This window comes from Bombus pascuorum, chromosome 5, assembly GCF_905332965.1.
Source record: "Bombus pascuorum chromosome 5, iyBomPasc1.1, whole genome shotgun sequence".
Lineage (NCBI taxonomy): Eukaryota > Metazoa > Arthropoda > Insecta > Hymenoptera > Apidae > Bombus > Bombus pascuorum.
The window spans coordinates 2,557,332-2,582,667 of record NC_083492.1 but is presented as its reverse complement, the minus strand read 5'-3'; the positions used below and the strand labels follow the sequence as shown (position 1 = coordinate 2,582,667).

At 33.6% G+C, this 25,336-nt stretch overlaps 4 protein-coding genes across 6 annotated transcripts; 1 reads left to right on the top strand and 3 right to left on the bottom strand.

Moving 5' to 3' along the window:
• Positions 1-171: 171 nt before the first annotated feature.
• Positions 172-2,195, top strand: LOC132907289 (putative Dol-P-Glc:Glc(2)Man(9)GlcNAc(2)-PP-Dol alpha-1,2-glucosyltransferase). The gene is made up of 4 exons (XM_060960226.1): positions 172-557; positions 756-1,098; positions 1,172-1,311; positions 1,392-2,195. The coding sequence occupies exons 1-4, from the start codon at positions 378-380 to the stop codon at positions 2,127-2,129; spliced, it is 1,401 nt and encodes a 466-aa protein (XP_060816209.1). The 5' UTR covers positions 172-377; the 3' UTR covers positions 2,130-2,195.
• On the bottom strand, positions 2,187-5,466 carry LOC132907288 (annexin B11-like). 2 transcript variants are annotated; one of them, XM_060960224.1, is made up of 9 exons: positions 5,133-5,466; positions 4,994-5,052; positions 4,232-4,798; positions 3,929-4,105; positions 3,635-3,839; positions 3,398-3,550; positions 3,154-3,327; positions 2,895-3,076; positions 2,187-2,826 (listed from the first exon to the last, which is right to left on the bottom strand). In XM_060960224.1, exons 2-9 carry the CDS (start codon positions 5,009-5,011, stop codon positions 2,776-2,778), a joined length of 1,527 nt encoding a protein of 508 aa, XP_060816207.1. In that variant the 5' UTR covers positions 5,012-5,052; positions 5,133-5,466; the 3' UTR covers positions 2,187-2,775. The 2 variants fall into 2 exon arrangements, with proteins under 2 accessions (XP_060816207.1, XP_060816208.1); XM_060960225.1 differs by lacking the exon at positions 4,232-4,798.
• Positions 5,467-5,733: 267 nt separating this feature from the next.
• LOC132907292 (galactosylgalactosylxylosylprotein 3-beta-glucuronosyltransferase P) lies at positions 5,734-16,199 on the bottom strand. Its single transcript, XM_060960229.1, has 5 exons — positions 15,192-16,199; positions 9,916-10,124; positions 9,446-9,839; positions 8,351-8,508; positions 5,734-8,179 (listed from the first exon to the last, which is right to left on the bottom strand). Exons 2-5 carry the CDS (start codon positions 10,111-10,113, stop codon positions 7,781-7,783), a joined length of 1,149 nt encoding a protein of 382 aa, XP_060816212.1. The 5' UTR covers positions 10,114-10,124; positions 15,192-16,199; the 3' UTR covers positions 5,734-7,780.
• Positions 16,200-18,780: 2,581 nt separating this feature from the next.
• On the bottom strand, positions 18,781-23,516 carry LOC132906876 (uncharacterized). 2 transcript variants are annotated; one of them, XM_060959466.1, is made up of 8 exons: positions 23,214-23,516; positions 20,786-20,978; positions 20,563-20,680; positions 20,366-20,476; positions 20,177-20,284; positions 19,836-20,102; positions 19,479-19,755; positions 18,781-19,402 (listed from the first exon to the last, which is right to left on the bottom strand). In XM_060959466.1, the coding sequence occupies exons 1-8, from the start codon at positions 23,232-23,234 to the stop codon at positions 19,295-19,297; spliced, it is 1,203 nt and encodes a 400-aa protein (XP_060815449.1). In that variant the 5' UTR covers positions 23,235-23,516; the 3' UTR covers positions 18,781-19,294. The 2 variants fall into 2 exon arrangements, with proteins under 2 accessions (XP_060815449.1, XP_060815450.1); XM_060959467.1 differs by lacking the exon at positions 23,214-23,516 and adding an exon at positions 21,164-21,211.
• Positions 23,517-25,336: the final 1,820 nt, after the last annotated feature.

Genomic DNA, 25,336 nt, shown 5'->3' with positions numbered 1-25,336 from the left:
CGTGACAACTTATTCTTCTATTCTTAACATTTTAAAATTTTATGTTATTGAAATAAATACATAATTTTTTAAATTCCTTTATTTTCCCGCCTTTTTCTCAAATCGTAGTTTCTATGAATCGATATATCAATTCGCTGATTTGAAAATATTGATATAACGTTCACTTCACAGTGAAAACGTTACAGTTGTTTGACAATACGATGTTATTTAATAATATGTATGAATGAAATGATCATCGTAATAAACGAATGTCTTTAATTAAGTGTGATTAATTAAGTAAATTGTTAGTGGTCAATGTGTTATAAATGGTTTTATTTCTTATCATTTGTGAATTATAATCACATTTAATTTTTATTTGATTTCATTTCATCAATGAAATGATGAACCAAATCTTACCTAAAGACATTCAATATGTACAAAAGGTTTTGATGTCGTTAATTTTTTTATGTGTTACACAATTATTTATTTATTTGAACCATGTACAACCTTATTATTTCATTGACGAGGTTTTTCACGTACCTCAGACTTTGCGATATTGCGCTGGCAATTTTACACAGGTATGTTTCAATTATTTGTAATTAATCTTTATTTTTCATAACAAATTATTACAGTTTTTCTGGTTATTAAAGAAATAAATTATTTTCAAACTAAAAATTTAATTTTGTTGAACTACGTTTATGAGATATATTATTGAAAATAAAATAAAATATATTTAGTTATTTCGTTGAACTACATTTGAGGGATGTTATTTTCAGTGGGACCCTAAAATTACCACTTTACCTGGGTTATACCTAATTGCAACTCTGATATTATCACCCTTAAAACTCTGTAATATTTTTTATATGAGATGCATAAATTTGTTTGGAACATTTCTAAATCTCTATCTTGCTCACAGAATAATTAAACAAATTTCAATAACTCATTGGACGCAAAGATGGAATGATTGGATGAAATTTACTGTGGCTTGTAACATTATGTTTTTTCCACCGTTATTTTTTTGGCATTTTCTATATTATACAGATGTTGCATCAGTTAATGCAATATTACTAATGTTATTGTTACATTTATATAAAAAATTTAAAATGGCAGCTTTAGTAGGTATGTATAAAAACCAATGAATTACAAGATATATTGAATTTCAAAAATAGCAGTTATCATTTATATCATGCAGGTTTTTTGTCTGTGTTAATTCGACAGACAAATATTATTTGGGTTGTATTTATTACTATGGAACATTTATTTGATTTATTAGATCATAAAATGCACAAACCAATTTCACATGAACAGTATACTTCAATAATGTATTTAAGAGTGAGTAAATTATTGTTGAAATATTTGTCAAAAGTCGAATATTTTGCATATTTAAAATTTACATTAAATGTGCTTTTTAGTTGTTATGGGAAAAAATAATGCAAGAAACATGTCAAGGATGGAAGTTATTTATAAAGTTTATCGTTCAGTTGGGTGTACAATTGTTCCCATACATTGTAGTATGTTTTATGTTTATTGCTTTTGTTGTATGGAACAAAGCAATTGTAGTTGGAGATAAAACAGCTCATGTTCCCACTGTTCATATTCCTCAATTGTTATATTTTTCTACTTTCCTATTTTGCTTTTTATGGCCACACATGATTATTTACTGGAAAGATTACTTAAAGTTTATTAGTAAACACTGGGTGTTTGCAAGCTGTATCTTGATTCTTTTAACTATAATTGTTCATTTTAATACTCTTGTACACCCATATATGTTGGCTGATAATAGACATTATGTATTTTATTTTTGGAATAGGTTAATGGGAAGATATAAACAATTTAAATATCTTTTGGTACCAATATACTCATTCACTTTATATACAATGTTTCACGGACTTAAACATTTAAGATTTATGACACAAATTAATTACATCATTATGATTTCTGTAGTACTTATTCCTCAGTTACTAATAGAATCACGTTATTTTATTATTCCATATATACTTTATCGGTTCCTTGTTAAGGAACCAAAGAAGTGGCAAATTATTGCAGAATCAATAACTGTAATTATAGTAAACTTTTTACAATTCTATATCTTTGTCAATAAAGTTTTCTATTGGAATGATCAGCCGTATCCTCAAAGAATTTCGTGGTAAATTAAAAGGTGAAATTTTATGACTACAAACTTGTTATTTGTTTAATAAATTCTAAGATTTCCAAAATATATGTATTTATTTCCATCCTGTATAATTCTTACAATAATTCTTTAAATTCATATTTATTTAGAAGAGTATCCATACAATATATTGTAGATAAGAATATAATATAATAAACATGCTTACGCGTTTGTATATAGCATATATATATATCTTGTATATATATATATATATAAAATAGAAAAATACATCATATAATAATACATTTTAATATTCACCTTTTATATCATTTTTATAAGTCATTAATACTTTTCCTTTTTTAACACTTTTCTCATAAATTTTTACTCGTAGAATACTTTTACAATATTTAACAATAGCGCTTAACAATAATTGAGATTCAATAAGTGGAAATATAACAATTCCAGATTTGAAGCAAAGCTTATAAAATTTCGTGTCTTCTGTATTGTATGTAGATTCTTATAATCTTTTTCTCGTTTCTTAGAAATATATCAATATGATAGCGTAAATCATTTGTAACACATTAAGTGAATAACAAGTAAATAAATAAATATATAGACATTAATATTCGACAAATTGGCCATTAAATGCAATGAGATATAATCTCACATTTTTTGTTAATATAGTTTTAAGAAACAAGTGCTAAAAGACATTTCTTGTAATGTCCGGAACAATCACCCTGTAAAAAACATAGTCATTAAACTTAATCAGTTAATTTTGTTGCATTTTTCTGTTGAATATACTAACGGATATAAATTCTTCTAGCGATTCATTATATAGCAGTCTGAATGTTTCTTTGATTTCTCCCATGTCCACTTCGCAACGTGTAACAACCAGCCTGATTAAACGATCATCATCTGTACCAAGACCTTTCATGCTTTTGTATAATTGTTCAGCAAAGAAACCGGCTCTGTTTTTGACGCATTTCACTGTGGTGGAATTAATTCAATATCAATATACCGTTTCAATCAAGACTATAGTAAAACATAATATATTATTTACATACCGATGGCTAGAAGCCCTTTTTTGATATCACCCGAGAATTCGTTTTCGATTGCATCTTCAATAGCATGTCCCGTAATATTTTCATATTCTTGGAATACCTGTTTCAATTGTGGGACATTTCTTTGAACCAATACCGCATTAAATGTTGATTCATCAGTTCCGAAACGGAGTTCACCTGAAAAGAAAAGGAAAGTGCAAATGCCATATATTGATAACGTTATAACGTTATTTATAACATTACATACCAGCTCTGAGAAGTTCTTTGGCATCTTCTATAGCGGCTGCGTGATCTATGTCGAATGACTCATCTCTGTTGGCACAACATAACGATACCATTAACCGCTTGAAATTCCCGGAAGTATCATCTCTTAGATCATCCTCTAATGTTCTTCCATACACTAAAAGAGTAAAAGAGAAATTATTGTGATTCTTCAATAAGGAAACTTGTAATTCTAAAAAAAATTATGTCGAGTGGGACTTACTCGCTTCGTAAGCTTGTTTAATCACGCGAATCTCGTGATTGGACATAGTACACAATACTTCTATGAGGACGCATTCGTCGGTACCGATACCCGCCATTGCGTCATGTAATTCTTTGGCATAAAATTGCGGTAATGGCATCATCATAGCAAGAACTAATCTTTCGAAGTTGCCCGACAATTCAGATTTCAAGTCTTTTATAAGATCCTATTAAAGAAAATTTGAATTAATTAAAAATAATATATATATATATATTAGTCTTTTTATAGCCTATAATTAAATTTTAACGTTTTTACCTTCCCATATAAGGTTTTGAACTGGACTGCAATTTCTTGGCGTTGCAGATTACTGCGATTGGCAAGCACATGAATAATAGCTTTTTCATCTGTCCCAAAACCTTTCATTGCTTTCCTTAAGACTTCTGCATCTGCTCTGGCATCAAAATCGTTGTATGGTACAACTGTAGGGGACAGCTGTAACATAAACCAAAGGTCATACTTAATATTTTCATTGGAGAACCAATGATTAAAGTATATGTTTTGTATATTAAATCATTCTTTGAGCAATGTAGGCTTTTAGACATCTTTTGTTAGTCTCACCTTAGGCGTAAACTGATTTCTCCGGGGGGCTGGGGCTGGGGTAGGTTGATAGGGAGTAGATCTACCTGTGTGCGGAGAATAATATCCTGTACCCTGCCCCCCAGGATAGCTTCCACCTTGATAGGAACTTGAATTATTTGAGTGAGCATTGGAAGCAGAGGTATAAGGAGAAGGTATATTAAAACATTCTTTTGCATCTGGTGCATTCCGAAGATTTGGATACATATTATAATGCTGTTGTTGCGGATATACAGAAGATTGTCCTGGATATGGTTGTTGCATTTGTTGGGATGGGTAAGGGGAAGAAGATTGTGGCATAGGTAAGGGCATTTGTTGAGCAGGAGCTCCTGGTGCTGAAGAAGGATATTGGTTTGACATAGGATGATTAGGTTGCACAGGATATGGGGAATAAGGTTGTGGCATACCAAAAGACACAGGAGCAGAACTTGTAAAACCTATATTGCCACTTTGAGGATAAGGCAGAGCACCGGGGGCAGAGGGTGTACCAGGTGGAGCCCCAAATGATGTTGGTGGTGCATGGCCAGGAAACTGAATCACTGGTGGTCCCTTTGATAGCAAGGTGTAAATAAAAAATAATACAATCACACTTTCATGTTCATTTGTTTTCCGACTGTAAATATTTCATGCTATTTCATGTTATTTAAATGTGTTTTTACGTCGCACAAAGATATGTGAATAAAAACATATTTAAAAAAAAGATGTAAGAAGCATCTGTAATAGTAAGAAAAAATAAATACTCACTTGATAACCGTAACTCATCTTAGTTGATTTCTTGCAAAATGATCACTAGGCACAAAAATCTGTAATTAAATAATTATTATTCCAATTAAATAAAAAGCGTGGTGTTTCGATGTTAATCTAATTGTAATCATTAACAAACCTAAGGATAAATAACAGACGAAAAAAGAAAACTGTAAGATTGGAAACGCCCAGTAAAGACGCACTTGTTATGAAACAATGACAAACAAATCGTATTTCTTCAAGCTTATATCGAAGTTATTTCTGTTGCACGAAAACGGTTTAGAACTGCTTAAGGTTTCGTAGAATCGTCGTACTCTGTAAGTATAGGGAGATTTTATTTTTGTGACGTGTTAGTAACGGGACTTGGAATCTAAACAGATGTTACAAATCCGAATTCACGAGAAACGATGTTTCATCGGAAGGTATACGTACAATGTAAGTACGTATATACAGTCATGGGATCAGTGGGAAAGGATAAAAAGCAATCGTTTACCAGTTACTGACGTCACATCGAGTTGACGTAGTGACAACGAGTTAGACGGAAATGCCATGATCAAAGTACGCATGTGTGGTTTAGGCGCGTAAAATTCAAAATATTTTCATCAGCCGTCCAAAGCTGTTTTCATTTTTCTTTTATTTACCATGATAAAGATTAAATGTATCGTTCACTTCCTTTTTTTATGATTGTTAAAGTCATTAATATCCACGCACGCAAAGACATGATTCGCACAAAGCCAACATTATCTAACAACGAGTTTATTGCTTTCATGATATAGTATCTCCGCTTAATTAGAGTACGGGCAAATTGCAGGAAATTGCAGACTTGGTTTAACAATTTACACGTAGTGCTCGAAACGCTTTCACGAAACTATGTTTATGTGTCGACAAAATCTGGCTAATACGTATAAATATATTTATAGTTTGTAACATAAAGATTATAATAGTGCTTCGCTAATTGGCCACGGGTTGGGACTTCTGGCCAGTTATTAAAGGAGGTATATTTCTAGAAAATTCCAATTATCTTTGATCTTCAACAATGTCGGTCAGTTAACGTAGCACTACTGTAAATCTCCAATACCGAATATTTCAAAAAATTATAAAAAATGAATTTGCGTTTGTCCTGTGAATTTTCAAAGAAATATACAATTATATTCGCTCGACACTGCGGTAATAGATTTTTTGATAATTTTAAGATTCATTACAACGTTGTTAGACTAGATAATAACGTTCCAGATGCGTGCCGCATTCTAAATTATTTTTCTTATTTATTTTGAGCAACAAGAGCGCGGAGAACTTAAACGTTTTGATAATGAAACATCGAGTTCCAATAATCAAGAACTGAAAAATATCTCTGTTTAACTTAGATTTTTTGTATATCACTTGCATTACTTTGGTAAGTCAATGTTGCATATTAAGATGAAGCTTCAAAAGGTCTATTAAAATTTCAAAATAACTTTTTAATTTCCGTATTATACTCTACTTTCGACTTTAAACGTTGATCATTTAAAAGTCGTACAAATTAGCATTTCTTTGCGAGATTTGGTTACAGACCTTTTGAAACGCTTCGTTACATTTCATTTGTTTCCTATCTACGCATGCATTCGATATGAATTCACGTTCGACGATCGAAGTTCTTCCTTCCGCGAACTATGTATAATCTTACGATATTTCATACAATCCATTAAAAATCGGTGTGCATAATGTCTTCCTTTATCGACGTTTTCTTTTTTTCATTTAAGACTGCCTAATTTCATAATACATTATATTATACACATGTAGGCAATCTCCTTAAAAGTAACACAAAATAATATGAACTAATAATATTAAGGATCCTAATTATAAAAACAGAACGTTAAAATATTAAGGTTTCCTATTTGCTATTTCGCAAAACACTTTGTATTTGTTCGTTGTTTCACAAGACAAAAATATATTACGCTGTTATAGAAATATACTATAAAACGATATTTGTACAACAACGATAAGTATAAAAGGTAACTTGCATTCACTCTGTTTCATTAAAGATTTGACGAACGCTATTCACTGTGGAATTCTAAAAAAAATTGATCCATTGATCACATATCAAATTTAGAGTACCTACACAGAAAACAAACAACTTGCAAGGCGAAACGGAAGATAATGCAAGAAGTTGTATATACTGAACGATAAAGATTTTTCTTTCTCACAGTTCTCTTAGTTTTATCGTAACTAAATCAAATTACTTTTCTCGCGCTAATTGGTCTTTACCCTACACATTATATGTTATTCGTTACAACTAAAATTAATACGTTAATATTTAAAATAATGCTCTATACTCTATGCTATACAGAAACATACCACTGCAACAAAGTTTGGTTAGTTCCCATTTTCTTTGCACATTAGCTTCTTCTAAGAATTTTGAATTATAAACAAAACTATATTTTGTTTCGAATCTATCAATCGCTCAAGATTAAATAATCTACATAAAATGAAATAACATGAAATAATCTAATATGATTCTATCATAGATTGTAATTCCACTTTAAAGTCTGTTTAAGAAAAGAGCAACGTAAAAAGATAGCCTATATAGTGTCTATTTATAACAAGGGAAATAATTTTGTTCAACCAGTCCATTTTAAACAAGCTATAGTTTCTTTCGAACTCTTTCGAAGAATAAAAGACCAGAAAAGAAGATCATTGCTACGCCAATCGTACTTTACGATACTTCAGGCACTGAATCACTTTGTTTGTCGTACTTATTAATGATTAAAATCAGATCGAACTCGGAAGTGCAATCGTAGTCAGACTACATCATACTATTTGTTGTTTCAGTTTAACTAGGTTCGTTTCACCATATAGTTTCATATCAAGGGGCGCACTTGGTTCATTTTTCTTTGTTTGCGTGTGCCAAGCGAGCACCTTGGTGCAGTTGTCGGCCAAGAATTCGATGTCCTTTGGTTCGAATGGCGCCAAACTTTTCAGAAAACCGTCTTCCTCGTAGCCGGCCTTAAACGGCATCGATGCATTCGGCCTCTGAAGTAGAAACTTCACGCTTACCGCAAAACCTGCCATATCGACCGGGAATTTTCGTCCAGCGATCCAACCGTCGTAAAATCCAACGAACTTCTCGTTCTTAATGATGGGAGAACTTAAACCAAATTTGGTGCATAATCCAACGGGGAACATGGAGACTCGTTTCGTTTTACGGATCTAAAATACATAATTGCATTTCTGTAACGATTCTCAAAATAATATTTCGAACCAACTGAAACCGTGATATCTAAATTACCAGAAGTAATATACAATTTCGTGCATTGCTTTAAATCAGCAATACTCGCTCTACGTAAATTAGAAAGAATTATATGCTGGCAGAAATAATACCTCGTCAAAAAGAGCTATGTCATAGGTATTATCGTCATCGGCAAAATAAAAAACGCCATTGGTCGCATTCGCTCTGATCCATTGCAAGCCACGATTTCGATTAGATACGCCTCGTGGTTTGGCACCCTTTTTCTGCTTATACTTCTCAGGCATTGGAGCTGGAAAAGAAAGCACAAAAGCGTCCGGGTGAGGTAACATCGTCGAATTTTGTGTCACGATCCAATATAAATTAGCTTATACAAAGACTGACACGATACCCCGTTTGGGAGAATCGGCCATTACAACTACATATTTAAACACAGACTGGCCTGGCCAACAAAATCGATATATCGCTTTTTCATCGAGAGCTTTGCGGCTGTTTCAATTAATTCTCGATGAGACGGCAGTCGATCAACGAAATTAATTTTCACCGGAACTATTTATACCGTGTGTGTCTAATCGATGGCGGGATATTTTGAAAAGACTCGAAATTACTTTTTTCGATTATGTCAATAAATGATATAGACGAACAAATACAAAAATAACACGATCTTTAATTTTGACGTATAGTGACGTATGACGAACAAATTACACCGATATAATACGTAATGTAAAGAATTAATATATCGTTGTTTCGACACAACATCCTTATGTATCGCTCAGTTGCGTTATTTTTTTATCACTCTGTAACGATGTCGTTAAGAGAAACTTGACCGAAATACGTTCAACTTGGAACGATACATAAAAGATATAACTTAGAAAAAAACGAAGCTGGCGCCCCGCTGGGGGTAGCCACCCCCATGCTATATTTATTTTTATTTTATTTTTTTTTTCCACCAATAAGATATAACACTTTACCAAATGTCCATAAGGACAAATTGTAAAAAAACCAAAATAAAAAAAAAAAAAAAAAAACTTGGAACGAGAGATACAAAGTGGCGCGAAGAACATTTTTCCTAGGATAGAGTAATTATCTCAAAACACGCTCGAAATAGAGAAAAGAAGTAGAGAAAGTATCGTCGAATAGTCGACGGATTTCGCTCAGGCTAACGATCGATACCATTTAGTCGCAACTCCGTTCGAATTCCGTTCCAATTTCTAATCTATTGGATTTACCAGTGAGATGCTCGAACTTCAATCCTGTTCGCTGTAGCAGCCTCGTGACTTGTTTGGTAGCAACGGTCGCGTCCTCGATAACGAGCCAGTAAATGTTCTTTACCAACATCAAAGTGTGCGACATCCTGGTAAGCTCGGGTATTTGTTCTGGTCGGCGATACGTCGGCGTGATTATGTACAGCGGTTCCGGTGTTTTGTTTAACTTCATCGATGATTCTTGCTGTTCGTTCGATGTCGCGTTTCGACTAGGTTCGAATCGCGCGATCTTCGAATTGTTCTCGCCCAGCTCGAAGATATTCTTGTGCAAATGATTTATTAGCTGTTGCACTAACATCGACGCTATGTCTGGACTAAGTCCGTTAATCTCTTGAACTCGGCGCACAGCGCTTTTGATCTACAAATAGAAAGACTGTGTTTTAAACGAGCGATTAAACGAACCCGAAGCAAAGCTAACATCTTCCAACGTTTACCATTTCTTCGGTGAATTTCGACGTCCTTACGTAGCGTTCTACTTCTTCCTGGGATAGCACGGGACCATCTTCCGCGGATCCACCCGTGTTAAAGTCAGTTATCTGATCGAATCGCACACTGGTAGACAAATGATATTGGTAGAACACCACGAACAGACCTATTACGGCTACCACCCCCATTTTCATGGATGACTTCATTATACCAAAACCTGCAAAGAAAAAATATCATTTATATACATACAAGAAATTAACTAGCTAATAAACCACGTACTCTGAATCTCGTATAGGATCGGAGAATTGTACAAGCACGAAAGAAATAGTTATATAATTACTTAATGGTTATCGTAAATTGATCGTGAGTTTTGTAACGGTAATTCGTTAACTGTTCGGAAGGTCTCGAGCATCTAGATAATGAAGTCGTTTAGTCTTCGTTTTTCTCGTTTCTCTGTCTTTCTTTTTTTTTCCACCAAGATGCTTTGCAAATGAACGAGCTCGTAAAATTAGGGAGTGTGTATACTGTCGTATACCAAAGCCGTTATAAAGGGGAAACGATAAGATATATGTTTCCGGTGATACGCGTGCTCTTTTATGCATACAAGATTTTCAAAAGTCATTATGTTTTGTTAATTTTAACATACGCCAGAAATACATGATACATCGTAAGTATTTGTGATCTTCTATTGGCGATTATCGGGCTACAACGTCCACTCGCGCGTTATTAAGAATGAAGATCACCGTGGTTTACCGCTATCATCCGCGTCTTGAAAAGCAATATATCATAATACTTTTATTTCACGAAATTATCTTGGCGATCTTCGATAAATATCTCTACTTTTGCAGACAATTAAAAATTAAGAATATTTTTAAATAAACGTTCCATCGCAGAAACTGACTTCAAACATTTATTGGTAATCTTCTTTTTTCTAAATACACTATCCTTCGATTAATTTAATCTAAATTGCGTTAAACTTGGTTCGTTTTATTAATCTGTTACAAAAACATCTTATCGAACCAACGTTTCAAACAATGAGTTTAATGATCGGTATTTAAGTAAATTCGCGAACACATCGTGGCTTCTCCAAGAGGTTGTTTCAAAGGATGCGACAGATGCTTAACATCAACACGAATATAAAGATTTTCAATGGTGGATACAAATGTAGTTCCTTAACTGAATTACCTACTCTGGTTTTTTTAATATCGTGAACGAAAAATTTCAAGGACGTAACTTATCTCTATGAATAAATAATTTACGTCACACGGAGCATCCAAGTAATGATTTATTACGACGTTTTAAACATATCAATCGACATTTTCATTTGAAACATAGAAACGGTCATCGTGTTATCCCTAGTCAATAGAAATCTGTATAAATGTATCTGCGCGACTAAAAGAGAAAAAAGATAAAACGAAGACACCGACCTGCGATTCAACCGATCCGATATGCTTCTATTAATTTAACAACTAATATGTCTTTACACAATTGTCCATTCTGTTTTTATATGATTCAATAAACGAATCTATTTGCTTTTATGACGATAAGTACTTTCTAGAATTTAGCAAAGGAAAGAAGTTACCTGTCTATAATATTTTGACGAACCGATAATTATCTGTTGAATATTTTAATAAATGATAGATCGTTTCGCCAAAAACTTCTTCGTATATCTTCCGTTAGTGAGATTAAACTTTGATAACGTATGTACATATTTGTACGCGACTGTCTCTTCTGTATGGTCGATTGATTTATATTTTCTATATCTCTTATGAACGGTATATAGTTTAACGAAGGAAACGAAATCAAAGAAGTTAATGTAATGGAACAGAATGTCCTTCCAACGATTGGTGATAGACGTTTTCTATATCTCTTTATATTTCCATATCTATATTATATTTCTATATCTTTTTATATTTCCATATCTATATTATATTTCTATATCTCTTATAAACGGTATATAGTTTAACGAAGGAAACGAAATGAAAGAAGTTAATGCAATGGAACAGAATATCCTTCCAACGATTGGTGATAGTAAGATAGACGTTTTCTATATTTCTTTATATTTCTATATCTATATTATATTTCTATATCTCTTTATATTTCCATATCTATATTATATTTCTATATCTCTTATAAACGGTATATAGTTTAACGAAGGAAACGAAATGAAAGAAGTTAATGCAATGGAACAGAATGTCCCTTCAACGATTGGTGATAGTAAGATAGACGTTTTCTATATTTCTTTATATTTCTATATCTATATTATATTTCTATATCTCTTTATATTTCTATATCTATATTATATTTCTATATCTCTTTATATTTCCATACCTATATTATATTTTTATATCTCTTTATATTTTCTATATCTCTTATAAACGGTATATAGTTTAACGAAGGAAACGAAATAAAAGAAGTTAATGCAATGGAACAGAATGTCCTTCCAACGATTGGTGATAGTAAGATAGACGTTTTCCATGAAACAAGTCGAAATTGTGTCTTGTATAACCTGACCGTGTTACACTCAGCAAAATGATATAGAAACAAGTGTAAATATAAAAATTTGTGTTTCTTATTTCAATGTCGATGATGATGAAAGCACCGATCAGATATTTATAATTACGCTCGATCGAAGATAACATCGACAAAAGAGAAATTAAAAAAGTAAAGAAATTCTATATTCGTGCGATACGATTGGAAATGCACCGAGGCTGAAATAATCGGATGAATTATATATATTTCCACTAATTGTGTTTAATTACTACGGCAAAGAATCGCAGGTCTTGTCTGTTTTCGTCCTATTTCTAAATCGAATCCATCCAAAGTTTCGTTTAACTTTCATTAAATTTCTAAAATAGTGTTGGATCGTTTCGTTGGAAAGAAACTCGGTCTGAAATAGAGGAAAAATTATTGGTATTTTTACACCGTTCAATTTTATGGTCGTGTGATTATTTGAGAAGTAAAATTAAAATGGATTATATACACATTATTACGTATAGTTAATAATTTCAGTGAGTCTCGAGAACTATTTAAAATAAACAATGTAGTTTACAAATAAAATACAGAGCAAACGTATTTAATTCGAGCTCAGAGTGAATCGAGTGAAATGTAAAATAATCGTACATAGGCCCGCCACCATTATTCCTTGATGCAATATCAAAGATAGTTTCGATGAAAGCGCGCGTTTATTTCACTATCCAGAACCGCAAATTTGCAACGAGAATGAGAATAATCTTCACGCACAGAATTCCATACAATTTCATCTGCAAGATAAATCACGCTCCGTTGATGCTTCCACGGAATTTGTGGAACGAGTACATTTTTTAAACGTTAAGTTTTCTTCAGCACGATGTTGCTGATTCTTCTATATGATTAATCGATTAAAGAGTTTTACCATTTAATCTAAAACTGTAAAACTTGCGGTCTTGCTCGAATATAAAAGCTGCTCGAACTGGAATTTCCCGAAATTTTTTGCAAATATGATCAATTTGTGCGTTAGTTGAAAAATTATTCAACCATTCGTCCGATAAAATATGCATGTCTGCGTTTTTGAAACTGAAGAATTTATCATCCACTCGTTCATAATATATCTCACGAGTTAATTGTATTTTCAAACATTCTTTTCGTAACTTTGTTTGTTCAAACAATCAGTGAATTATCGACGACTATATTTTATCGTTACGCTGAATTACTTTTTCTCGAGCTCGAAAGTAATATGGAGGAGCTTTAACCACACTGGATAAAAAAGAGTTTTCACCAAGTTTGAACCAAAATTTCCTCTTCTTCGTGTTAGCAGTCGCTAACTCGAACGATCCCACGCGAGCATGTGTATAAATATATATAATCTGTCTATTGTTTACCACCTGGAATTTCATATATCAAATTATGTTCGAATATAATAAAAATAAATATAGAGATCAGATTGTTTGAACTCGGATATGTAAAAATAGTTTTATCATGCATATACGAATAGATATACCAAAATATAATGATGTATTATGTTATCGTTATTATTAAATATAGACATCAGATATAAGTTTATCAGAACGACTTTGCCTGTATTTATTGAAACCCAAATAGTCGATCAATCTGCAGAATTTATTTAATACATTAGTAACGATACGATTAATATGTGTAATTAAGTTGATCGTAAAAAGTCCTGCGTGATTCTTGAAAAGTGGATAAGAATGCAAATAAATTAAAACGTGACAACATCTCGGGGCTTATAATATTACCGTTAAGTACCTTATATGTGAGCAGTAGGTCCAACATAAGATGTCGATGCTCGAGAGTTCTACGAAAGCTATCGACGAAAGTGTAATATCAAGAAAATAATAAAAAGAAAAATGAGAAAACATTGAGAGCGTTGAAATAAAGGCAGAGTGAAAATTTCAACGCGCGCGGCATTACATAATCAAATCAGAGGATTGCAAATAGTCTACTAAAGGATCGATTAGACTTAATTTAGCGCCATGACAGACGTACATCACTTGCTGCAGTATCAACTTCGGCCATATATGTAGGTCACAAAAAGCTGCAATTCTCCAACCCTTTGTTAACCCTTTCAATTTAGTGGCGCCACTTTAATGGCACCGGCGAATTTTCCTCTGCTTTTGAATGAAATCGTGCCTTTTCTTTTAATCAAAGAACTCCATCTAGGTTCGATGCATGTTTCGAACGTTTCTAACTCAGTTTGCCCTCCTTTTCTAGCCGGTAATAAGCAGGAAAGTTACCGACACGCAAAATCAAAGCAGTTCGGTGGTTATAACCTCATCGTTTGGTTAACCCTCGGACACCGGGCCATAGGCTACTCTGTTTGGGTTAATTCTAACTCGTATGTAATTTTTTCAAGTAATTTCACTATTACACCAAAAATAGGAAAAGAAAAACGTATGTATTTTCCATCGATCAAAATCAAGTACGAAACATCAAAATATATTGCGTGGACCGTCAAAAATACATTCCTTTGCTTTTTTCCAGTAGTCAGGTCTCGTATGAGTCAACCATAGCCGGACAAAACGTATGAATAAGCCTGGATTCTTATATGCTACTTTTTTAGTTATCAAAATTAGTTGTGCGAACGTTAAACTTGGTTTTCATTTAATAATATTTAATCAATACAGTTCAAAGCTACCAGTTTTAAGGATTTTCTCGAAAGTCCTCTTTCCACTTGATTTCTGTACACTAACATGAACTTTCACGATCGACTAATTCATCTTCGATATTAGTATCGATCTAACGAACCATGAATGCCCCCTATTCAGTCAAGACAATTAAAACTTACCTGATAAACGGTGTTCATACTCCGCTCACGAGTAGTAATTGTTCTGCTTCTCGTTTATGTAACTTGTATAGAATCCGGCTTATCGCACATGTCAAATGTTCGCGCGTTTTTTTACAAGACGAGAAACAATGGCACGGTAGCTATGTTATTGATATCGTTTAGTAACATTATTGACGGGACGTGGGGAGTCCCGATTGAAATTCGACACTAGTGATTTTCCTGCATACATATGTTTCGTGATTGTTTCACCGTACCATGCATTCGTGCATCGAATTTAATGCGCTCGATAAAGGGCACGGTATAAACGACGTTGTTTTCTCATAATTTTTACCAACGAATTTCGTCTGTATTTTCGAATATAGTTGTTGCTACAAGGAGAAGATCCATTTAACAACTGCCACGGACTCCATCGATGCGCGATGATGTTTCACCGAATCGCGCTCGTTTCCCTGCGCGATGCAGATAGACTGACAGACGATCACGAGGATTTCACGGCACGTGAATAACTAAGGGGATAACCAAGAGATTGCTGTCTTCGGTTGAGTTTCATAAATTTTCATGATATCACGACTACGTTCGAAAGACCGGGTGACGGAAGCACGTTGTCACTGACATGATTGAGAAAAAGGTCGACTCCTTTCATTAGAACGTATCACTGATCTCTGTTTTCACTCTAATCTTGTAACACTTTGATAGTTTGGCAAATGTATTTTTAGCGAAGAGTCTTGAGCCGCTTCGAAATTTTGGCCACATGTCGTGTGTCTCGAACGAGGACTGATCGTTTTGAAGTCGACCACAAACCGACTGGATGTTCGTGACGACGTCGAACCCTAGTCGATTGTTTCATTAATCACGTGCCTGTCCACCGTACGTTTCATTCGTGTTCTGTCAGCGAAAAGCGGAAACAGCATAGTTGACGGAGAATTCGATCGAACAACGACAAAACGACACTCCTCCGTCGGCTGATACTGAACTGTTCCTTCGTCGCATTCCCCTTGTGCGATCCGTCTACGTTCGCATATCCCCACTATTTCGTTTCAGCTGGCGCAGCAGCCGACACGCCGCCGTCACTGCTCTTATATGTGTATATATATACATTATACATATACATCTATCTATCTATATATATACATGTACGTATGTATGTATGTATGTATGTATATATATTACATATATATATCGCGATATATATGCGCGCTGCACTGAATCACGTGGGAGAATGTACTTATTTGACGCAGAGTAGGTGTTTTTATCGATCTTTGAAACATCCGCGTGGTGACTGTTTCGGATCGAGCGATCAGATGGTCAATTGAATTTTGGTATCAGTTTTCCAATATATCTTCTACCTTTCTCGCTTTAATAACATGACCAAGAACCATTAAATCTTAAGTACAACTACCATACCCACTAGTCAAAATGACGCTACGAATTTATTTTTACAATTATCAAAAACATGTAGGTGTCTTTGGCAAAATTAATTTTAGTTTTTATTCAGATATGAGTATAATTATGTACATCCATTTATATCCATTATACCATTATAATTATAATCATCTATATACAGATTTATGATCTTTATTACTTGTAATGAAAATTGCACAATTAAAGTGCACTATGGAAGTATTAAATTGTTAAAACCTGTATGTCTCCTTGATAAAATATAATGATATCGATAAATTATACATCATATATAGTAGATATATAAATAGAATAGAATTTTTCTATCTCTCTATCTATGAGTAATCATAATACATGATAAGTACATTATTTACAACGTAAAATAGTTTTTTTTTTTTCTTAAATCCTTGCGGCAAGTTCTAATTTATTTAACTTTGTTTTTCTTGATTACAAATTCTCGTGAATCCTTACCAACTATGATGGAAAGTTAATTTAGGAATGTAATCTCCGTCAAATGAAAAACATTGTGATGTAACTATCTGGATTAAACGTGGAGTTACATTACAAGCTATTGTTTAAATGGGAAAATACGTTTTGTTGGGTACGATACAACGTGACTCAACTAAACATTCGCCGGTTGGCTACGATAGCGACTAGTATGCGAGGGTTAAGTTCATATATCGATTGAGCAAAAATGTAGATCGATCATCGAACAAATTTTCTAAGGTATACCAATTCCAACTATTAAGCTTAATTTATGACGTATTTAATGAAGCAAATAGATCGGCCGGTTTTGTTACCATCACAGAAATGTAGTGAAAGAGTGAGAGAAAATTTATTTGGCGGGTTAATGAATCGGTTTTTAAAGCACTTTTTCGACCAAGTTGTTTAAACAAATTAGTTGCTCATTATTGTTTGTATACAGTGACAAAATAAACTCAATACAAATTTTCCCCAATGTTTTTAACTCAACGGCCCCATAACAAGTGGAATCGCTCGATAACCATGCTCAACAGACACCATGCGGTAGTCTCTCTCTCTCCGAGTATCGTCGTTTCCACTACCTCTCACCTCGTCTTTCAGCGACCGGAGTATTGATCCAACCTGGCAATACTTATACACTATACACATGGTAGTGTGTAGTATTGTAAACGGCCACGGTTGCCTACGAATCTCGAGAGGGACTTGTAAACGATGTTGTCCGAACTTCCTTGTGTTTTTGGTCGTATCCTGCACTCGTTGCGGTTAAAATGCATAATGCAGGAATTACGTGTTCAATTGTCAAGCGTTGTTGCGTGAAATACGTATGAAGAGAGGAATGAAGGAAAAGAGAAGCATACATTAAAGTCGAGCCATGACCTACACAGAAATGAACCATTTTATAAATTTAGAAAGTAGGTACTTTCGGCTTTTGCATTACCTAATCAACAGAGTTCGAATGAGTTCGCGTGTAAATTCGATTATCAACGATCTAAAATAGAGCATGGAACTTCTATTAGCGTGCAGAATTAGAAAGGAAATGCTTGTTTAATTATCTGTATTTCTCATAATGTCTGTCATTGATTTTTATCGGCAGATGAGATAGGTTAGGAAAACAACATAGATACGACATTTTTAAAGGAATCTCTTCCTTCACTATCACACTACTTTAGCAATATATATTAGAATTGTTTATTTATTAAATAGGTGAACGTTGCATCCGCGTTCAAAGAATGTTGCAACTTTGAAATATGGACATATTATGTAAATTACGTAATAAGTAGTTATAGAATGAAACGTATGATTTTACGTTGACTTAAATGTAGTCGTTTCTACGTCAACATTTAAAAAGTAGAACGACTGGTTTCAGTGGTAGTTTAGAAGTTGGCTCGTGTCTTTGACAACGAACGTGGAATTTACTCAACCCTCGGAACTATAAATAACATATAATTTTCGAATAGATAAAGAACGAAAATATAATAATGTACAGTTTCGTTATTTGTAAAATAAAATATCTCAATAGCCGAATGAATCTAGTTTCGGATTTCTGTCAAAAATATCCTAATGTCGATTACGTATTTTTTAAATAAAAAATTTAACGTTTATGTAACTATTAATAAGGGTTCTAATTATTCTTGTATGAATTTCATTTTAATACCATTGAGATATTAACGAAGGACAGTGATAAGTAAAAAAAGAAAACAGAAAAGGATTCTATAGCTATTCTACTGCGTTAATTTAACAACGTATCTTGGTAAATGAAAAATGCAAATCATACTTTCATACAGTGCGAAACGTGGATTATTTAAAAAAAGAAATATGTACTTAGTAACAACGCACGTTGATGCAACTTCATTAGCGCGTTCTACTGCGTTCACGACAATGGTACTTCTCTTCAGTCTTTAAGGTGCACAATGCTGCGAATTTAATACAACAAAGTATTATATTAAAGCTAGATTATCGATCGCACTCAGTGGATCCACTTTAATTCTCCTCATTCGATGATTGCTGAAATGTGATCTTCTACGTAGGTATTGTCTAAAAAGTGTATGTTCGATTCTAACATCTTTCCTATTCAATTATCAAACAAATAGTCGTTTGATCATCGATCGATCAAAACAGACTATTTCACAGAATCTGACAAGCTTATCGATTTAATCGTATCAGTCATATCACGCAAGCGCGTTCTCTTGCTCATTTACGTGATTTGACACGCGATATTGCCATCACAATTCGACGTTAGACCCGCTTCGACGAACATAGCGGTTGAAGTAATCGGGACGCCAACACTTGCAGCTTCCTGGCACCAAGAACCAATCGTAGTACAATCTTACCTGTATCGCATACAAACGGGGTCAAGAAATTGTTGAACAAAATTTTCACTCGGAATATTTTAAATCATCCGATTACCTGGAAACAACCCATTTCGTCGACACCGTCGCAATGATGCTGGGACGATCCGCTGTTACGAGCTTCATTCTCCCCGGCACGTTTCTGTAAATATTGTTGATAATTCTGGAAATCGTGGACAGGTGGCGGTGAACCGGCAGTATCTCTCAGGCCGTTGATTCTAGAATTTTGATTTTCTTCCAAAAACGTGTCAGGATAGAAAATCTCTGCTACTAGCAAACTAGTCCATCTTGGCGACGACAGACAACCACCATCCAAGTAATGACATCTTGATTGCCTGTGAAAGATCGACTAATATTAAAAATCGCTCGACGATAATAATTGGTTACGATGATTACATATACTCTATCATATTACATGCATCGGGTTACTTCGATAGTCTGAGTGAAGTAACCCTCGTAAGGGATTTGCACCACGTAGCGCCAAACTCCTTGATAGTTCTTGGCGAACACTGGTGTAGCGTACTCCACTTTAGCTGGACAAGGAGTGGGTGGACCGGTGTATTCTGGCTTCTCTTGTGGCGGTGTTCGTTGACGGTACTCTGGGGTGGAGGGCTCGTCACGGCGTTCAGCTGCTGAGGTAGCCAATGGTTCACCTTGTATAGCCTTGTACAGCATGCAGACACTTTGGAGTAAAACAGAAATTATAGTTCAAAATCCAAACTTGTATTTTTTAAAATAATTTGTTTAGTGACTTACACTCCTCCACCATTTTCGCAGAATTTACGACCGTTTCTGAGAGTATCCAAGGCGCTTTCTGAATCGGACGATCGCTTGCTTCTACTTCCTTTCTCGTCGGTGTCGACACTGTCGATATTAGAGGGAAAAAAGTACATTTTACAAAACGACAACCCAACGATAGATTTACGTTTCTATATAATTACTAACGAATTCTGGAAATAGGATTGCACCGTGGCGACCTTCGGCAATGAATCGTCAGCCTTGAGTATAGGCAACGCTTTGCTCAAAAATTTCAACGTGTGATTTTTCAACAGCGCGCTATAAGAAAAAATGAGAAAGGATATCAAATCACGGTTAGAATTTATCATGATATTTCATCGTATAAATAATTTTGTTATACTTACAAAGGATACGACGAGCCATTGAAATACTGATTCATAGGATTTCGCGGGATATAACCCTTGTTAAGATCCCCGCAAATATTGTGTACGGAAACATAACCCTTTCCCTGTTTACCGGTGTCTAGAATCATTCATGTACGTTTATTTGGAAGTAGCAGAGAGAATAATTTGTATTCCTTCTTTGCTGACGCATGATATTAAAGTGGCACAACTTTGAAATGCGTACCATAGCATTCTTTGTCGCTATCTATATAAGGTGGCGGCCTCACTTTAGGCGGTTCTGCGTTCGGTGACTTCACGAAGGCGTAATATCCTTCTGGAGGTTCATTGGATTCTGTCGTTGAATCGACGTCATTTGGTTTCGATTGTTTCGTGTCCGAATATTCATTTGCGTGGCACAAAATGCATAAAAGTACCATCTACAAAATTCACACATGATATATACAATACTCCCAACCTCTCTCGCATAAATATTTACACTGATTCTCTTTACACAATGATCATCTTTTTATACCGTTTGTGAAATTATATAATCATATAATTATATAATAATAAAATAATAAATTATATAATCATTGTTATACATTGGTTTCCTCTATTTTACTTTTACGTCTCGATCGCGTATTTATCAGTATCTCAAAACTATGAAACTATGTAGCTTAATTAAAATCTTAACTTAAAGCAAACAGACGGTTCGTGCCAACATTTCATAGATCCAACAAGTTGGCTACAACAGAAGAGAAGCTTTATTCGAATAGAAGCCAGGATCAACGAAATACAAACAACACGTTGTTTGAACTAGCTTGTCGATGATCCTTCGTCTCTACGCGTTTCGGTCTTACAAGGTATTCCCCGTTAGTAAGATACCGACGTGTATCGTATTCGGCCTTAACGGTACTCGGTCCACGCTCTGCGGACTATTAATACCCCGAGACTATAGTCTTGTATACTGACTGCCCCACTAAGCGGGCACGTTCGCCAGCCGTTACATTCTTTCGGCTGTTTAACCTTCAGGAATTTTGAGGATAAAAATCGTCATGTGGAACTATCAGACCAGAGGATATTTCATTAATCGTATAAGCTACCGCAGATCATTTATTTTACTGTCTCTTTGACTACACATTTGTACAGATTCACAGAATGATTATTCGTTTGATCAAGAAAATTGTGGTAATCAAATCGACGAGGAATTTAGTTGTCCAAAAGGTTTTTTCAAATTTCTTCGCACACTATACTATTTGTATCATTATTATATGTAAGCTGCGGATGTTTATGCGGATTCATATCTTTATAAACATTGATAAAGGAATGAGATCTCTTTATTAAAAAAAGTGATTTATACTTAAGTGCAAATATTCTCAAGAAAGATATTATGAAACTATTTGAAAGATAATGGAGGAAAGATAATTGTTAAGTAAAATATTTAATACTACATTATCCAGATTTGGTAAATTTTTGTTGGTAAATTTGGTAATTTGGCTAAGGTTTGTATCTGAGACTTGCATGATATCTACCTTTAAATTTCTTTAAAAATAGTTAGGAAACATTTTGACCGACCCAATACATATATATATATATGGTATCTTTGTGGTTGTTACTATCAAGAGTACAATTATCGGTTGTATCGTATATTTTATCAGGAAAATAATACCGTACTAAGATTTCTGCGAATGTGTAACTTTTTCTTTCTATTATTTATTTGTTCTAATGCCTTGGGCACGATTAGGAAAGATAGGATGCAGTCTCCTGTCATTCGGTATGGATATGACAGGTAAAATTTGTATTCGTAATTCGTGTTAAATTAGTCTATGGTGATGCTTTGTATGATTGTTAATCGAATTTATTTCATTCCCAGAATTAGAAAAATATTGTTTTAGCAAGAGTTACATAGTTTTAAGAGAGACATGTGGTTGAAAAGATCTTAAGTTTCTATTTTGTTTAACAGGTTATGTACTACTTTCTTTTTAGTTGGTGACAACTCTCAAAAGCAAGTTTTAATGATAAACTAATAACATGAAATAAAAATCATCGTTAGATTCCGTTATGATTTCCGTTGGTTTTGAAAATCTTGTTCATTGTAAAGTAAAATCATAAATCATTTTCAGAATACCAGGGCAAAGTATCAGTCGGATTTACGACTATTTAAATCGCGTTCGATTAACATTTGACATTCCATTGACAAGAAGCGATATTAAAAAATGATGTAAAAGTATACTTTTCCCGCCATGACATTTATTACGCATTTGTGTAACGGTATTACTTTATACCGGTTCCCTGTGATTACTGAATACGGGACATTTCTATAATAAGCATCGACTAACGTGAAGGTATTGAATTTATTGAATCTTTTCCGCTACAGTTAATCTAGAATGCGCTCCGGTCGAGTATATTTGGCGCTTAATTCCATAGAAATTGTAATCAGTTATACTTGTACAAGATTAGTTTTAAGAAGAAGCGATTTAAAAAATATTATGGTTCACTTTTATATATAATTCGTTCCAAATTATTGATTCATTATACTTACATGAAAATAATTCGTTATTAAGAAAGCAATAAGGTAAAAATAATATAATAACAATTCTTAGCGATTAAAAAATAAAAGTAAAAAAAGAAAAAGCAAGAAAAAGCAAAGTACGATTACATTGTCAACTCACGATAAATGTTCGATATTCCATTGTAGTGTCGCTTTTTTTTCTTCTTTGACAGAGAAATAAAATGTATTAAACTCAAAATAGGGGTTCTACCTCGGAGATGTCTCGTGACCAGTCGGCGGTCATAGCAAAACTGAACACATCGAACCCGTGCTATGGTATAAGGAGCCACCTGTCTTCGGTCCCGTACTCATCACCACCAAAGCCATCCACCATTCCACTTCAAATCACGCCCCAACGCACTTCAAAACTTAGTCATTACGTTTAGAATTTTTCGATATGCGTTAAAAATGCAGAGATGTTAAATTAAATTTTATAAATTCACAAAATTAAAAATTCGAAAATTCCAACGATTATAATTAAAAATTTTTTTTAATTAAACAAATTTTTATATGTAATCTGTTAAACATAGGCGAATCACTATTGAATAATTATTAAAATTATAATTTCCGCTTCTTATGAATATAAAATTAAGAAAAAATTGTGAAAATATATATATATATATATGTATAGTATAGTATTCCTGTAATTAGAATAAGTAAAATTTATACCATGGCGCGCCGCGATCTATCGCGCATGCGTACGCGCGACATATGCAAGATAGAAGTGACGATAGCTAGAAGTGATTCTGTGAGACAAAGATACGAACAGTTTATAAGCTACAGGTAACTACAGGTTATCAATGTTACTGTTACTCATTGCCATTCATATATAACTGTCACGACATTCCAATATGATTATTACTTTCCAGAAAGAACACAGTCTTTGAAAGGAATTTCTTTTGAAATCTGAATAAACAAATAGGCATAATTATTCATATTATGATCATATAAATAAAGTAACTAGAAAATTTTATACTTACATTTTAATTTTCCAATACTTGTATAGTTTTATTTTGTTGTATGTACATAAAATCATAATTTCGACATTTATTATAAATTTTCCATTTATTTTGTTGAAAAAGTATCACATCGTAATACTATACTCCGTTTTTTAATAAAACATTCTTACCAGTTTTCTTTTGAACCACTATTTTATAGCTACATGACTTGTTACATAGAAGAAAGATCTCATGAGGCGAGAGCAAAGCATTTCCGGAAATGCACGTCGCTATAGTAGTTGGTCAAGGCCATCGACTCATTGAACATCCTTCCATGGCAAGGGTACAAAGAGGAATGTGGAACGGCAACCTGTCGATCTACGCATTGGCGTATGAACCGCATTTTTTATTCCTCACATGTTAATACGTTATGGTCGTTCTAAAATTTTATAGTTACGCTTATCGTATTTAAGCAAATGATTACATATGAAATACTTATCCTCTTCGAATTTTGGTTAAATTCAACTTATACCGAAGTTTAACGATAAAATAGATTGGGAAATGAATTTTTTTTAATTTCACGATTCGGAATCTATCTCATAACGTTATATATTTGGAAAAATCGTAGATATGAAAAAATTAAAGCGCAAAATTTGCATCATGTTTCGTCGAAATTTAAACAATCGTGTTTACGACATTGGCGAACGAATGTATCAAGTTTACCGCTTGGAGCGCTGCAGGTCATTGATTCGTGACTCCATAATAGTTCTTGATGTTGTTTTAAAAAACGTCAACAATGACCTAATACTATATGAGTTCTAGAAAGTTTAACTGGTAATGTAGGAAATCCGTATACCGCGTCATGCTGCTCTCACATACTTAACCTTCATGACACAATGAAACTGAATTGCATGGATTTTCTATTGGGATCACATTAAGCGATATATGTATAATTTAACAAACTTAGAAAATTTACGATCAGTTTAAAAACCATCTACTATTACTATCATTCATATTTTGTATTTTGAAGATTAACTGTGTGCAACCATCACAATATTATATTCGATTTCCTTTTCTTTTGTTTTAAAAATATATAATCATAAATAAGTTTACCAAATTATTTTCTCCAATTTTGTAATTCAAATAAAGATATAATATATAACTTACCAGCAAAAATAAGATACAACTAAATAACGAACGTTCTCGAGTCTTCTAGTACAACGATGACGCCTTCTGTAGAAAGTAGATGCATAGTAGAATTTGCTAATAAGAGCGGGAGGTATTATACAGAAAACAATATGGACAC